At 37.7% G+C, this 15591-nt stretch overlaps 1 protein-coding gene across 2 annotated transcripts in view; it reads left to right on the top strand.

Moving 5' to 3' along the window:
- The window catches only part of fndc3a (fibronectin type III domain containing 3A), a 72568-nt gene that overhangs the window by 11614 nt on the left and 45363 nt on the right, over nucleotides 1-15591 (top strand). Inside the window, exons 2-3 of one of the 2 annotated variants that reach the window (XM_037677623.1) lie at nucleotides 1718-1861; nucleotides 14844-14919. In XM_037677623.1, the coding sequence (XP_037533551.1) occupies nucleotides 1751-1861; nucleotides 14844-14919 (187 nt within the window). In that variant the 5' untranslated portion in view covers nucleotides 1718-1750. Of the gene's footprint in view, nucleotides 1-1717; nucleotides 1862-14003; nucleotides 14121-14843; nucleotides 14920-15591 lie in introns of those variants that run through there. The other variant, XM_037677624.1, reaches the window with a different exon arrangement.

The following is a 15591-nucleotide window of genomic DNA, read 5'->3' on the forward strand; positions in this document are numbered from 1 at the left end:
TCTAGATGGGAGCATATGTTGTTCTAGAACCTGAACATAGTTCTCTGCATTAATGGTGCCTTTCCAGACATGCAAGCAGCCCATGCCACAAGCGCACATGCAACCCCATACCATCAGTGATGCAGGCTTCTGAACGGAGCGTTGATAACAACTTGGGCTATCCTTGTCCTCTCTGGTCCGGATGACATGGCGTCCCAGTGTTCCATAAAGAACTTCAAATCGTGACTCATCTGACCACAGAACAGTCTTCCATTTTGCCACACTCCATTTTAAATGACCCCTGGCCCAGTGCAAATGTCTGAGCTTGTGGAGCTTGCTTAGAAATGGCTTCCTCTTTGCGCTGTAGAGTTTCAGCTGGCAACGGCGGATTGTACGGTGGATTGTGTTCACTGACAATGCTTTCTGGAAGTATTCCTGAGCCCATTTTGTTATTTCCTTGACAGTGGCATTCCTGTTTGAGGTGCAGTGACGTTTAAGGGCCCGGAGATCACGAGCATCCAGTAGTTTTATGGCCTTGACCCTTACGCACAGCGACTGGACCAAATTCTCTGAATCTTTTGATGATGATATGCACGGATGATGATGATAACTTAAAAGTATTTGCTATTTTACACTGGGTAACATCATTCTGGTATTGCTGCACTATCTTTCTGCACAACAATGGTGGAATTGGTGATCCTCTTACCATCTTGGCTTCTGAGAGACACTGACACTCTGAGAAGCTCTTTTTTATACCCATTCATGTTGTCAATTGACCTAAATCATGTTGTCAATTGACCTAAATAGTGTTAATTGGTCTTCCAGCTCTTCGTTATATGCTCAATTTCCCTTTTCCAGCCACTTATTGCTACTTCTCCCAACTTTTTTGGTATTTGTTGACACTGTGAAATTTTGAATCAACATATTTTCGCTTTAAAATGTTACATTTACTCAGATTAAACTTTTGATCTGTCATCTATGTTATATTACGAATAAAATATTGACATTTGCCATCCACATCATTGCATTCAGTTTTTATTCACAATTTGTTTAGTGTCCCAACAGTTTTGGAATCCGGTTTGTACATGCTTAACGTTGGAACTGAATAAATCATATTTTACATTAACCGAGCTGAAAATGTTTATTTGAAGCCACCGGAAGTAATCTGATTTTAAGACAGTCAGAAAGAGCAACAAGCAAGCTTGCTGTCCAAATGGCAGTCAGAACTTCTATGATCCTGTAGCTATCTATTGTAGCAATAATTTACACACTGACCAACAGCACATGGATTAGATGTCCAAATTTTGTGTTTCTCAACAGAATATAATATGAGTGTGAGAAGAGGAACTAGCTTTTAGTAGTTATTTTTTACCACATGCAGTTTTGGTAACCTCATCGAGCCGATCAGATCATGTGGGGCATAGTGGATTTAAACATTTCTTATCATTCAAGAAGCTTTCAAAGCAAAGAAACAAAAAGGTTTGGATTTAATTTTAGGTAATTGTTACTAGTATGTGTGGAACATTTTTATTTACTACCGGTATTCACGTTTTGTCATTAACTGCAGTGACGCAGTATGAACAATATACTAACGTTCTGACAGGAGCCGCATCCTGAAGACATTCTGGGTAAATGTCCTTATCAGTACAGGCTTAATAACTGCCAAGACCATGACGTCATGCACCTTTATGATGTATACTGTGTACACTTTCATTGATCATTGTGTCTTTTGTTGTAGCCGTACCTCTTCAGTGGTGTGAATGAGGGAGACATGGCAGACCGCACGCCACCTCTGGAGTCTGGCCAGATTCTCAGCCCTGAACTCCCAATCCTGGCCTCACCACCACCCTCAGCCATGGTTAATGGGGAGGGCCCCCAGCAGGTACAGACAGACCCATGTACTCTGATCTCTTTCTACCTTGCTATGTTCATTTTGCACTGACTTGGACCAGAACATTGTATTTCTTTTGAAATTATTATTATTATTATTATTTTTTAATTTTACTGTTTATTACTTTTCTTGTTGGCTTTCCTCTTGAACTTCATTTTTTGCCTTTTTGTGTTTCGGCCATGTGAAACATTTAATAGCATGCTTTTTGCTTCTGTTTTACTATATGTCCTTGCTGTAGTGGTACTATAAGAAACAACAAATTCTGTAGGTTGAACAATACTTGAGAGAAACAGTGATTCAGCTGTTAAGACTGTTGTGGGCAATGAGAAATCCAAAAAAGTACTCGAAAACCTGTATGTAAAGTTTAATTGCTGTAAAAAAAAAAAATAGAATGTCGGTGTCTGAAATGATTTGAAATCTATCCTTGATTTTATTTTTTTTAATTTCTTGACTTTTTTGTGTAATAGTTCAGCCAAACTTACAAAGGTTAGACTTGCAGTAAATATTTTCCTTTGTTGTGTTTCTTTGCATCTTCTTTTAACTTGTTCATTTAAAGTTTGCTTTTAAAAAATGCCCTTTTTTAAGAGCTCTTTCAGTTGCTAAATTGAATTGTGCAGATATAGTTTTTATTCAACTAAGTACTGAAACTAAATGGATTTGCTGTCCTCTCAGTTGCTTATTGAATATACTTCGTAGGTAACAGCTGCACACCAGTAGGAAACTGAACTTCTCGGTTTTGATGTTTTGCCATTTTTGAACAGGATATGGGTTGCTATCTCCCATCATGCCTTGTCAGTATCAGTGAGGTTAAGTGGTCCTGACAAGCCTGGGTGATTTCTGTGTCATTCTGATTGTGACCAGTTTGATTTGCATTGGTTTCCCCTGACTCCCTGGGGATAGCATTGAACCCACAGTGATATCTGCCATTTCTTCAGTCTCATGTTGCTCAGCTCTGATAAGACTTGACAATATTACTACCATCACATAAACTTTCCTTTACACTCATCTCAGTTCGTTTCCACAATGGAAACCCCCCTCTCCTGAATCAGACTTTGTTCATGTAGAGATCAAATTTTGCACGTTTTGTTGTGAGGGCGGTATGTTCAGCCAATTCAGTTACCTTCCCACCTCTCCCAAAGGTTCACCTATTGCCTCAACATGCCGCTTGTGACTGTGTATATTGTTTTCTAACAGTTAACGGAATAAAGTGCTGTTGTTGCTTGCTGGCTTACATCATTACTACTCTGCTGCTCGGGCCAATTTGAAACACTGCATGTTCGTAATGGCAATAACTTTTTTTTTTTTTTTTCTTTCATGATGGCATTAAAAGTTCTGTTGTTGAATACAATAGGTCCATCGCTGTTGAGCCTACATTTTATATAAATAATTATTAGTTGCATCTAATTGAAAAAAATGTATAAATAGGTGAACAAGTTAGCTTTTTCCATTCAAACCCAATGGTTGCATTTGCTTAAACTTACTAAAATCAAAACTTTGTTTTGACGTTGCTTTTATTCTTTACGGTTCACTTTAAATAATCAGAATTTATACTCAACTTCAAAGTAAAATAGACTGATGCTCTATCAGGAGTTTATCTGTTTTACAATAGTTGCCATTTTAAAAGCCGAGTTATTGTCAATATTTTTTCAACCAAAAAATAGAAATTTAAATTTTCCATGTGTCATCGAATGCACCATTAACAAACGTTAAATTAACAAAGCTAAACAGTGTTCATAATTTAAAATTAATCCACAGAAGCAACAGATGCAGTACTTGGCCCTAAGCTTAAAGAAAACTGAGGAACAAGTCCACGGTAAAGCAAAGGGTCCATGGAGGCCAAATGTATCACACAATGCAAGACCAACTGGTTTATCAACTGTCCATCTGGTCTCTGTACATTATTTTGTGTTTTTGATTTGTTTTTAATAAACTGGTCCAGTTCAGCATATTACTCAGAAAGAAATGGAGCCTAAAATATAGATTATTATGAATTATCAATGGCCAAAGTGCAAGTAATATATATTTCAGAAAAAATAATTAAATTCAGTTCAATTTATTTATATAGCACCAAGTCACAGCGGAAGTCATCTCAGGACACTGAACAGAAACATTCATTTACATACAAAAGGCAGTTACGGTAGTAAGTTATCTATCTAAGGAAGGAAGGAAGGCAGCAGACGCGTTGAAGCTTCACTTCATCGCAGTCTCTCATCCTGAGCATCCTGAAAAATGTTTGACAGTTTGTTTTTTTAAGTGCTAATCTGGGCTTGATTTGCTGGTGCTATTAGGTGCTTTTGCATCGCATCGGACCTATTCACAGTCCTTATAACATTTTGAGATGTTTTTTTTTTTCTTTTGCACTATTGAAACTGTGTTTACGGAGTCATTTTTAGCTCCTACTTCAGAGTAGGCACTTTCTTAGCTCCATATGGACTCCTGATTTATGTAAGGGGATGTGATTGAATCGTACATAAGTGTGTATTGATTGACCTAGCAGGTTAAACACTCATCCAGCACCTGCACCATTAAAACTACATTTGTATTACATTACGTAGAAGCTACTTACCTGTCGCTGTTGTCTACTACAATGTGCTCTTCTTTGAATGATTGCAGAACAAAGCAGACTGTCATACGAGTCTTGGTTCCTCTACTTCTTCCTTCTAAATATTTGTAGCATTCTTAAACGCCACTTCAAGAATTAAACCAAAAATCCACAACACACCGCTTCCACTTGTTGGTATTGGTGGATGTTGCTTGCAGGCATAGGTGATGTAGCCACGCTGACTGTATCTGATCACAGCGCTCCTCTTGGCAGTGCAAAAAAACAATATCTGGGTTATTTTAACTGCTTTGTAGCAGATCTAACGTTCTTTATAGCTCTCAGAAAGTCCTTAGTTTGGTCCAAAAGAACCCAATGTAAACTGTAAGCCTAAGGATCATTGACTGGTTAATGTTTTAATGTAATTTATATCCGTCCATCTCCATCAGGATATGCCTTTCAAACCTTATCTGCAGAGAAAATGCCTCAAAACTCAGGCTTTTTTACAAGGGATTTGGTACTGCAGGTTTGTATTTTTATCTACATTTATCTCAGGTAACTGTGACTTTTACAAAACAAAACAAAAAAAATCTCTTAAATTCCTAAATTTGAACAATGTTTTATGGATGTGTTTTTTAAAATGAATGTTATGAAAACAGGGATAGAGGGTAGTTTGTTAATGGAAGCAGCAGGTTTACGTCAAGTTTACTTTCCATGCTGGTGACGTTAAAATCAATACTTAAGGCAATATAAAATATACAACATCCTGTTTTATGGTGTTCTGTTTTAAGGGCATAGTGTGAGTCACACACCTAGGCTGGAGATCTGTATTAATCAATGTTTGGTTTAAATTTTAATTCTAATTTTTGCATAAAGTGCCATGTACATATTGCTTTCTTCCTGTATATTTTAGTTATTTTTATTTTTAGAAATTCTGCAATTTCATTTTTTATTTATTTTTTTTTTCTTCGCATTAAAGTTGTGTTCATAAGTTAATTACAAACACCTGTGAAATTCACAGTTTTCTCAGCTTAGGGTCCTATCTTGTAGGAGTACACATGCCATAGGAGATTAGTTGTGACTGATCTCCATGTTGTCAAAGTCTACTGTATTTTTCGCTGTATAAATCACGTTGTTTTTTTTTTTTTGCATAATTTGCATGACCTGCGACTTATAGGCCGAAGCGACGTATTGATGGATTTTTTCCCATATTTATAAACCAATTTTTGGCTGGGATATGACTGTTTTCATTAATTCTGACATTGAAAATATTGAACACTACCATTTTCAGCCACTAGATGGCAGTTGAGTATTATGGCATGCCGTTGTGTCATGTAATGCGTAAAAAGTGGCTATTAATGACACAATCGGCTTGCCATTGCCTGCCACCTATGTCCAGCTCGCCTGGAGCAAACGTCAAATCAGCTTCATTTCGCTGCACCGCCCCGGCAAAATGCAGCTGATTTGACCATTGAATTGCATTTATTAAGCAAAAGTTCAACTGAGACACACTTTTTCTATAAAGTCGAGCAAACAAATAATTATTTTTAGGTGGTTATCTTGTTAAATTTCGAAGAAATGAGCAGCGACTCGTCCTTCTGCACGTTTCTACTTCCGCTCATTGGCTTTTGAAATGCAGCTGATTTGACCGTTGAAGTGCTTTTGTTAAGCAAAAGTTGGACCGAGACACACCTTTGCTATAATTTCGAGCAAACAAATTGTTTTTAAGTGTTAATCTTGTTAAATTTTTGTTAAAGTCCTCCCGTGCACACTCCTGTGGCCACCATTTGGCAGTCAATCGATTTTTGGCACAACACAGGCCTACATGTCTGGGCTGTCAGCGGAGACGCGTAACAAATGCGACGCGTCAGCGGTGACTCGTAATGGATGCGACGTATACGGCGAAGCAACGTATTTATGGATTTTTCCACTTTATGAGACATATTTGGACTAATGCGACTTATAGGGCGGTGCCATGTATATGGTGGAAAATATGGTAAATCCCAAGCAGCTGTGAAATTGACAGCAGGAAAAAAAAACTTTTTTTTTTTTTACTTTTAAGTCTTCTTGTTTGTGCATTACTCTGTTGTTTGTGCATTACTCTGAATTGCTTAGATGGTTGTTCAATATAAGTGTAACGTGTACGTGCGTTTTATAAGATCTGTAAGTATATTGAACCAATTATTTAGAGTCAGAATGGCAGAAAGGAAGCCGTTGTCTCAGGGTCATTACCTGAGATGATTCCTTTTAAGAGATAACTTCGGCTACAGCATGAATCACTTCTTCCTTCCACTTATGCTTCCCTCCCCCCTTTGGTTTTTCCTGCTCTTTCTGTTTGGTTTGTTGCTAAATTGGTAACAGATGAATTGGTTCTGGTTCTGTCAATGTTTAAGCCTAGCTAATGGCTTATGCACTTAGCTGCTGACTGTGCTGATGGATATGTATATTTTCACTTTAATTTCTTCATCGCTCTAATTTGTCAGACCCACTGTTTAATGTTTTTTTGTTGTTAATTTTTGTGCTTGTGTTTTTATGTTGCTTTGGTTTGATGGATTCTTGGTTTGTGTTTGTTACTTAACAGACTGTAACAGATTAGTAGATTGTTGATGTAGGTTGTGTTAGACACCAATCAAACCATTTGGAAATTCTGCATGAGTTGTATTCATGAGATTGTGATTTGTATGCAAGTTATTTTGAGTTGGCACTTTTGAGAGTGAGAAAGAGAGAGCTTATAAGAATAGTAAACAGAGGAGTGTTCTCTTTTTATTATTACGTTTTATGTATTTTAGCAGTTCATATTCAAACATAGCCGAGCCACCTTTTCACATTTCACAAGGTGAGGTGACATTTAAGACTAAAATGCCCTGCTTTTCCGCTTGTGAGTAAAAGCACTATGCAGCGTATCGTGACTTAACCTGAACAAGGAAACACAGTCAGGAATGTGATCTGCTGGTTGTTACGCTTTGAGTGGGAAAACGTATCCGTGAGATAGTGAGACCTGACTTCTAAATTCAGCTGTCTTTAGTTCTGGCCTTGAATGCTATATAGCAAGACAGACGAGACGGGACATGGACATGTTTCCTTCACAAGTAATCAAAGGGCTTGTGATGTTGTGACAAATATGCAACCCACTCCTCGTCTCTTGGTAGACCACTGAATCATCTGCGAAGACGGGTGAACCCACTATTTGTCAGCTACCGTGAGAAGGTGGACAGTTTGTGACTCAGCAGTGTTTAGAGCACCTTCCTCAAGCCAGTAAAACAAAACACTAAGAAACTAAACCAAAACCTTATAATAGTGATATAACTTGTTAAAGGTTTTGTGTAAACAGACGTCTAGATAAAGATCCATCTACCTTTTCATTATCCACTGCTTGCTCTGAAGTCAAGCCGCTGGGGCGGCAGCTTGAGCTGGGAGGCCCAAGCATCTCTTTCCACAGCCAGCTCTTCTGGGAGTATTCTGAGGCATCTCCCAGCCAGCTGATACAGTCTCTCCAGCAAGACTTGGATCTTCGCCAGTGCCTCCTTTTTAGTTGGACATGCCTTGAACATCTTCCTATGAAAGCATCCTGGGGGCATTTTTACCAGATGCCCAAACCTCAACTGACTCATCTTGATGTGTAGGAGACGCAGATCTATGCATAGTCCCTCTCAAATAATTGAGCTTCTCACTTTGTTCTCACTGCAGGCGAGTGCAGCCCAAATTCATTTTTTTGCCCATATGCGATCATTAGAGTTTTTTCATGACCGTTTGAATGTGACAAATACAATGAAAAAATTTTTTTTTTATTATATATAGATAGATACTGGAAGATTTTGTCAAATTTTTATTTTTTCAAATCTAGCCAAGTCTTTTTTTATAGGTTGTGTTAAATCAGATGCCTGTCCAATATTTTTTCAAAGTAGCTGAAGTCTGACCAGTCATGTCTCATTTCATCCAACTCTTATGACAGTGAGCTATGGGTAAGGGGATCGAATCGTATTAATAATAACAAAAATAATGATAATAATTTCAAAATAAATGCAGCATATATTTAAAAACACATACTTTACCCCACACCCCTTTATTTAATATAAATAAAAGTGAATTTTATTTTTTTTTCTCGTGTCGTAACGGCTAGTTTGGTCCTGTGTGCATGCTAGTGAAAATGTGAGTTAGGGAAAACAATTAAATCACTGCAACAGCAAACTTCACCAATAGATGAATCTTTTGGTGAGAGAAACCAATAGTGCTCTAGTTAATTAGCATTTTTTATAATTAGTTTTATTTACGGTGGTATAAATTAAATAGGCCATTAAAAGATGAGCAACATTTTATTTTGAATAATGCTAAAGGTTGCTAAATGTAAATCTGTAAAGTAATTCACATATTCATGTTTATGTAAAGCCAAGCAGATGTTTACCTTAAAACAGCAGTGATTGGTGACTGTTGATTAGTTAATGGCAAAATGCTGAAGGCATGTTTCAAAACATAAAACCTTTTTACATAGTAGATGGTTATTGTTAAGTAAATTTTACATGGGTTTTAGCTAAAGTTCACAGCTTTAGTATTGGTTTGTGACTGCCCCCATTTACCCTCAGAAGGTCTCACGGGGAAAATAAGTCAAATGTGTTTTGTCAGCATTTTAATTTATCGTAATGTTTGTTCTTGACAAAGCCTAAAAATCTTTCTAATTTTAATTTAAATTGAAATGGCAGCACGACGGCTCAGTGGTTAGCACTGTTGCCTCACAGCAAGAAGGTCCTGGGTTCAATCCCCAGTTTTACCTGGGGTCTATCTGTATGGAGTTTGCATGTTCTTCTCGTGCTTGCGTGGGTTTTCTCCGGGTATTCCGGTTTCCTCCCACAGACCAAAAACATGCATGTTAGGCTGATTGGTAACTCTAAATTGTCCCTATGTGTGAGTGAGAGAGTGAATCTTGTTTGTCTCGTTTGTCTCTGTGTCCCTGTGATGGACTTGAGACCTGTCCAGGGTGTCCCCCGCCTCTCACACAGTGAGTGCTGGACATGGGCACCAGTGACCCCCATGACCCAGAAAGGAGGAATCGGGTAAAGATAATGAATGGAGGATGGATAGCATGAAATAGTCATCCTTAGTCCTTTAGGTCATTTTTTTTTTTCATTCATGTAACTTTTATTTAGACAGGTTAATCCCATTGAGCCTCGAGGACTCATTTACAAGAGAGACCTGATTTCAACAAAGAATGATGACAACAATGGACAAATTAATGCACATTGAAAACAATGGACATTTAAAGAGTAAAAACATGTAAAAAGTTTAATTTTATGTTTTTATTTCGGGCTGAGATGGAGCTAAAATATTAACTAGTTTATTGTGGAAAGCAATATTAAAAAAATGTATTTTCAAGCAGTTAAGAAATGTGATCAACCCCCCACCCCCATAGAAACATTTATTGTCATAAAGTCAAAAGACCTTCTGAGTGTTCATATATTATCTTTGACTTAATACTAAAGTGCAAGAGTAAGATTCTCTTTTGATTTTCGTCCCTATATTCCTTTCCCTATGCTCTTATGCAGCATTTTCACAGAATCCTGGGAGGTTAAGGTTCGTCACATCGCTTTGAATCATCATCTCATACGCAAGTGTATGGCATCAGCTGCACAGAGATTGCGTTAGTTCCTGGCTAGTTCCGACCCTGGCAGGATTTTCCCTGTGTCATTTGGCTCTTGTTTCCTGTCCACCCAGCTGCTATGTTGCATCAACGCACAGTAAACAATTAGGAGGAACAAATAGTGAGAAACCCTAACTCTGAGTCATCGTTGGCAAAGATACGTCGGAGCTGACCGTCATGAGCAGAGAGCAAGCCCATTCTCTTGGGTAATAAAACACAGCAGTGGCCACCTGGATGACTGTGTGCTCTAACTGATCCTCACGGTCTTTGCATAAAACTTGTACTTGAATACAAATCTTTGCAGTGGAAGACACAAGATGCACATAACTTTGGAGATAATGTTTGATCAGTTTGTAATTGTATACTTAATTTTCTTTCTTATATGATCTTGTGAAGCCAAGGAAACCAATATGCAGTCACCAATACAGTTGGTCCAATAGGAGCAAAACACAGAGTTATAGTATAGAACTGGTGGTTAGGTGTAATTTAATTTTTTTTGCATGAAGTAAAGTTCACTTTTTCTGTTTGAGCTTGAGTGTGTGTGTGCAGACTTGATTTGTTTGGCAAGCAGAGTTATCAGAATAGGAACTTGCCTTATCTTAAGCGATATTAATCTTTTACTATCTTCTTTTCTCTATTCTGTATATTAACGTGTGTGTTTAGAGTACATCATTGGTAATTCCTGTCAAATATGCAAATTAGTTTCATCTTCACAACATAGGTCAGTTGTTCTGGGAACATTTTTAATAAGTAAAAAAAATCAGTTTCAACAGAAAATAATTATGGGAAAAATGTATACATCTTTACAAATTTTGAAGGAAATATATATATATACTGCATTTCACTTGAGAGTTCATATTATATTAAGTATCACTTGAACTAAGAAAGTTTGTTGTACTAACTTTGACTTTCAAAAAATGTATAATTCTTTACTGAAAATGCATGTAACCAGTTATTTCATTAATTATCAAGTGGAGTTGTTGCTGAGAAAAATACCTATAACAAATTCAAATGAATGTCATCTGTAAACTAATGAAACACTGAAAAGCCAGATGTTAGTGGGTGTTAAAAGATGTTGACTAGTGAAAAGGTCAAACTACATAAGCTTTAATATTTTGGTCTACGTATTTTTTCTTCAAACAAAATATAACAATATTAACCTCACCTCAATAAACCCATATCTAACAACCATTTAAATAATTATTACAGTAGTCCCTCATTTATTGTAAGGGTTTCCGTTTTCAGTTCCCCGCTATAAGTGAATAACCGCAAAACAGGAATAGTAGTACAAGTTGTAAGTAGTTTACTTTAGTATATATGTGCTTTAAACCCTTCCCACACACTTGCAATATTCACAATGTTTCTAAACTCTAAACGCTCTAAAAGAGCATAGAATGTCATGATCTCTGCTCTCTTGGCCACGCCCACTTCTCCGCTGCAGAGCGGAGATCTGCAGGAGGGAGCTCCTCCCTGCACATGTGGGCTGCACACAGGTGCTAAATATTTTAAAATAATTTATTTTAAATAAAATTTCCATGCTGATCTTGCGGCTCATCCATCAGTCAGCCAATTGTGTGTCATAACCAAAATCTTACTTTGAAAAACAGTGAAAAGGCGAGTCTGCGAAAGTCGAACTGCCAAGTAGCGAGGGACTAATGTATACCGAAAAATAATACATGGAAGAATATTCTCTGTTGGAAAAAACAGTCGGCTACTTTTAGCTGTTTTTAGCAGCTACTGGTTGCTTCTTCATATTCCACGTTGGTAACCAATTAAATGTATTAATTGATGTAGGCGTGGCTGATTGCAAATTTTTTTATTTTTTTTGGTGACGTTTTTGGCCAGTTAATTGGTTTATTACGAATCTATTGTAAACATGGCATGAAGTTAGCGTAAAATCAAACTAGCATATTTCATTTTTTTTTAAAAACCCTGATTTTTGGATTTAAGTAAACTAGTGGTACAATTGCACCAGCTCTTTGTTGGTTCTAAGATGAGAAACATATAAATCTAAATACCAACTCACAAATTGCAAATAAAAAAGTCATTGTTTTTATGTTCACTTTTATTTTGACAGATTAGATATCAATTAAAATCTAATCATTACCTGTGTTGTGTGTTGAGCTCTTAATTGTCTGCAGTTGAAGAAAAAATAATTATTTTGCACATTCTTGATTTAATGTGTGTTTTAAGTTGTAAATGCAATGATTGCTACATTTTAACTGTAAATATGTGTGCTGCTTAAGTTTTTTGTTTTTTTTTAACCATTTCTCTTGCATAAATAATTTTACTCTATTTCCCTGAGGCCCTCTTAAGCTTATTATGCTTCAACTCTACTATAATGACTTTCCTGCATAAATGGCTAAATCCAGATTTAAAGTAAAACCAATAGTTATTTTTCGTATCTGTCTGCTCAGTAGTATCAGTGATGCAGTGTTTGATAACTTGCCACATGCTGATCAAGTGATCAGCACTGTCACTTTAAGATAAGAGCCATTTAGACTAAATGTGGGCAGATGTTACTGAGGCTGAACACTTTCAAGCTGTGTGTTGTGTCACTGTACAAGAAATCTTTAGTTGTTATTGTGAGCGTGTTGCTTTGTGATGTTTGAAGACGTTAGAAAACCTGAGGCTGCAATTGTCACCAACACTGGAGTTTTGCTATTGAGCTGCCCCCACCCCATCTCTTCATTGATCGGAGTAATAAACGAATGCAAGGCTCTGAATGGGAAAGAGAGCCACAGTTGAGTACAAGGGGGAGGGAGAGAAGGGAGAGAGGGAGGCAGAGGTACTGTAGCGTAGTCATATATGTCAGCCTCAGAAGCTGCGTGGGTTGCTCTGCTTCCTCACGCCATTGTTGTTGTGAAAAAGACGGAACAAAGGACTCCCAATGCTACGGACCCCTTTTACCTTTACCAGCTCAGCAGTGCTATGATCACACCCTGATGGAATGCTATTGAAATTAACCATGTTAAGGAGCACTGCAGGCGTGAACTGAACTGGCACAGAGTCCGTGAAAGAGGCAAAAAGGAAACAGAGGAGCAAACTGATACATCATCCAAAGTCCTTCTCTTTTTTTGATCCTGTTTACTTGAGCTCATCTGCCTTTTTCTTCCTATTCTGAAGCGTGGCCACTGCTGATAAGGTTTCAGTTTCTTCTGTGAAGGTTTGGTGTGGACATTGCTGTGGATTGTTGAAAGCGTTGCTGTGGATACTGATGGCAGGGAGGCTGCACTGAAGCCAGAGACGAGAGCGAACAAGCTGCTCACCACTGAGGAGTGTGCCGCTGATGAAGCAGACACATCCGAACCAGGCTAAGCAACCATGAGATTACCACATTTTCTGTAAAGGCTTTATCCAGATTAAAAAAACAATCAAAGTTCTACATTTCTGTTTTTCTTGCGTCTTGACGATCTCTTCCTGGACTTAATGCTGGCGTGGATAAAAGTGGAGTTGGTAAAAGACGAGCTTAACCAGATGTCTTGGCGTCGTAGGTCATGTGATTTCTCATGAGGGTTGGCTGAAGTGGTGAAGGGTCTAGTAGACCCTGGAGCATCTGTTCCCGTCTTTGACTGCATGATTAGTGACGCTTCAATGAGAGAAAACGATGCGGGGAACAGTAAGTAGCAGTAAGATTATTTTTTTTTTTCCCCAAGCAAATCCCTCCCCTCATTTTTCTTGCACGTTCAGTGTTGATTTCTACTGTAATTTTCTACAACCCCCCCCCCAAAAAAGATAAATATTTTGTGGGGGTTATGCTTTATAGCGTAGAGAGAGAACAACAAACATACACATGTACCTGACTGGAGTGCTCAGACTTTGATTGAATTAGACTCCATTGCCCCTCCCACCTCCACATCATACTACACACACTGCTGACGCTGCTGGTGTGGGTTTGTATCAACATACGAGAGTCCGTGTGGCAGTCAAAAGGCTTTTCTCCCGTTTTCGCTGGCACATGAATGGGAGCAGTGTCAGAGATGGAGGTGCTGATGATTTCAGTGTTTGAAGACAGCCACAGACACAGCCCTTTGCCAGAGGAGTGTAGATTCTATGACGGCGACTTCCTCAAGAGTGAGGTATCTAGCGCCCACACACAGTGCCAGGAAACAGAAACCTTTGATTTTAAAGGGATAAATTAACAGAAGTCTTGAAGTGTTTGTTTTTTAACATAAGCTGATTTAGTTAATTAAAATCTCTTTTTTTTGTTTATGTGCTTATTGTAAAAAATAACTAATGTGCTTAAAATACTGTAATTGCTTTGATAAAGTTACTTCTTATTTTGTCTCTTGTTTCCTTGTCCAGGCTGTTTGTTTATAACGATTAAAGCGGCATGACTCATTGTAGAGTACATATCGGTGTGTGCCTGACATTTTATGATAAGCTGAGTGACTTCTCTCTCTCTTTCTGTGTGTGTGTGTGTGTGTGAGAGAGAGAGTGTTGCATCTAGGTATGAACAAAATTAGTTTTTAAATTCAAACATTTAACTGTTTTTAGTGTTTGTGTCAGTTTAGTGACTAAATTAGCTTGAAACAGTGATTGTTTATTTTTATGTTTTGAGCTTCATCTGGTAGCAGCCGCTTTTTATTTAATCACAAACTTTTTTTTTTTTTTTTGCTTGTGGTCAAATATTTATTAATGTTGATCAACTATCAATACAGTTTTGTCGAAACTTTGAGCTGCCGGTCAGCATGTTTGAACTTATTTTACTTATATTAATAATGAGACACTTAGTTTAACAGAATCTATAATGAGATTTGTTCTTTAAAATGTATAAACTCCAAACATTTTCTTCCTTACAGGTAATCCTGGTGCAAGTCAACCCAGGTGAGGCCTTCACTATTCGACGAGAGGATGGTCAGTTTCAGTGTATCACAGGTAAGCAATCTGTTATGCTTTAACTGTCTGGTCTTTAGGAAATTGTAACATGTAGTGGCTCTAATGCAGATTTTAACTAAACTCCTTCCACCCATACCTAAACTACAATGCAGGTTAAAACATAAACTATTATAATATTACTATTATTTAAAAATAAACTTGGTTTGTTCTTTCTGGGTTACTATTGTAGAAAGGTGGCTTTAAAGTTTTTTTTATTTAATTTATTTAATTCATATGATTCTACATTACAGGGAACATCAATGTAAATTTTGTTAACACCCCCCCCCCCCCCCATCAATAAGTGTCAGCAGTGACGTAGCACTAAGCTAGCGACGCGTGATACAGACGAGCTAGCTAAAAAGCTATGACTATGGAGCTAGCGCTACGTCTCCACCACTCTCAATGAGCCATCTCCACCCCCTGCTTGAAAGCTGTCGGTACAAACAGTGCCGCCCCCACCACCAACAAAAAAACAACAAAAATCACAGAAGATATGAGTGCCCTGCCAAGGCAAGTAAACTAGGGGAAACGCGTCACACTAAAAAAAAAAAACACGATGGGAAAGACAGTGAAGGACTTTTTCTTGTGTACAGTGTAAATGTTATCAAAGGTACCTGTACATGTATCAAAAATTCACGACTGAGCTAAAAACCTTCAAGGAGATGATGTGAA

The sequence above is a fragment of the Nematolebias whitei genome, chromosome 6, assembly GCF_014905685.2.
Source record: "Nematolebias whitei isolate Nwh7 chromosome 6, NemWhi1, whole genome shotgun sequence".
NCBI lineage: Eukaryota > Metazoa > Chordata > Actinopteri > Cyprinodontiformes > Rivulidae > Nematolebias > Nematolebias whitei.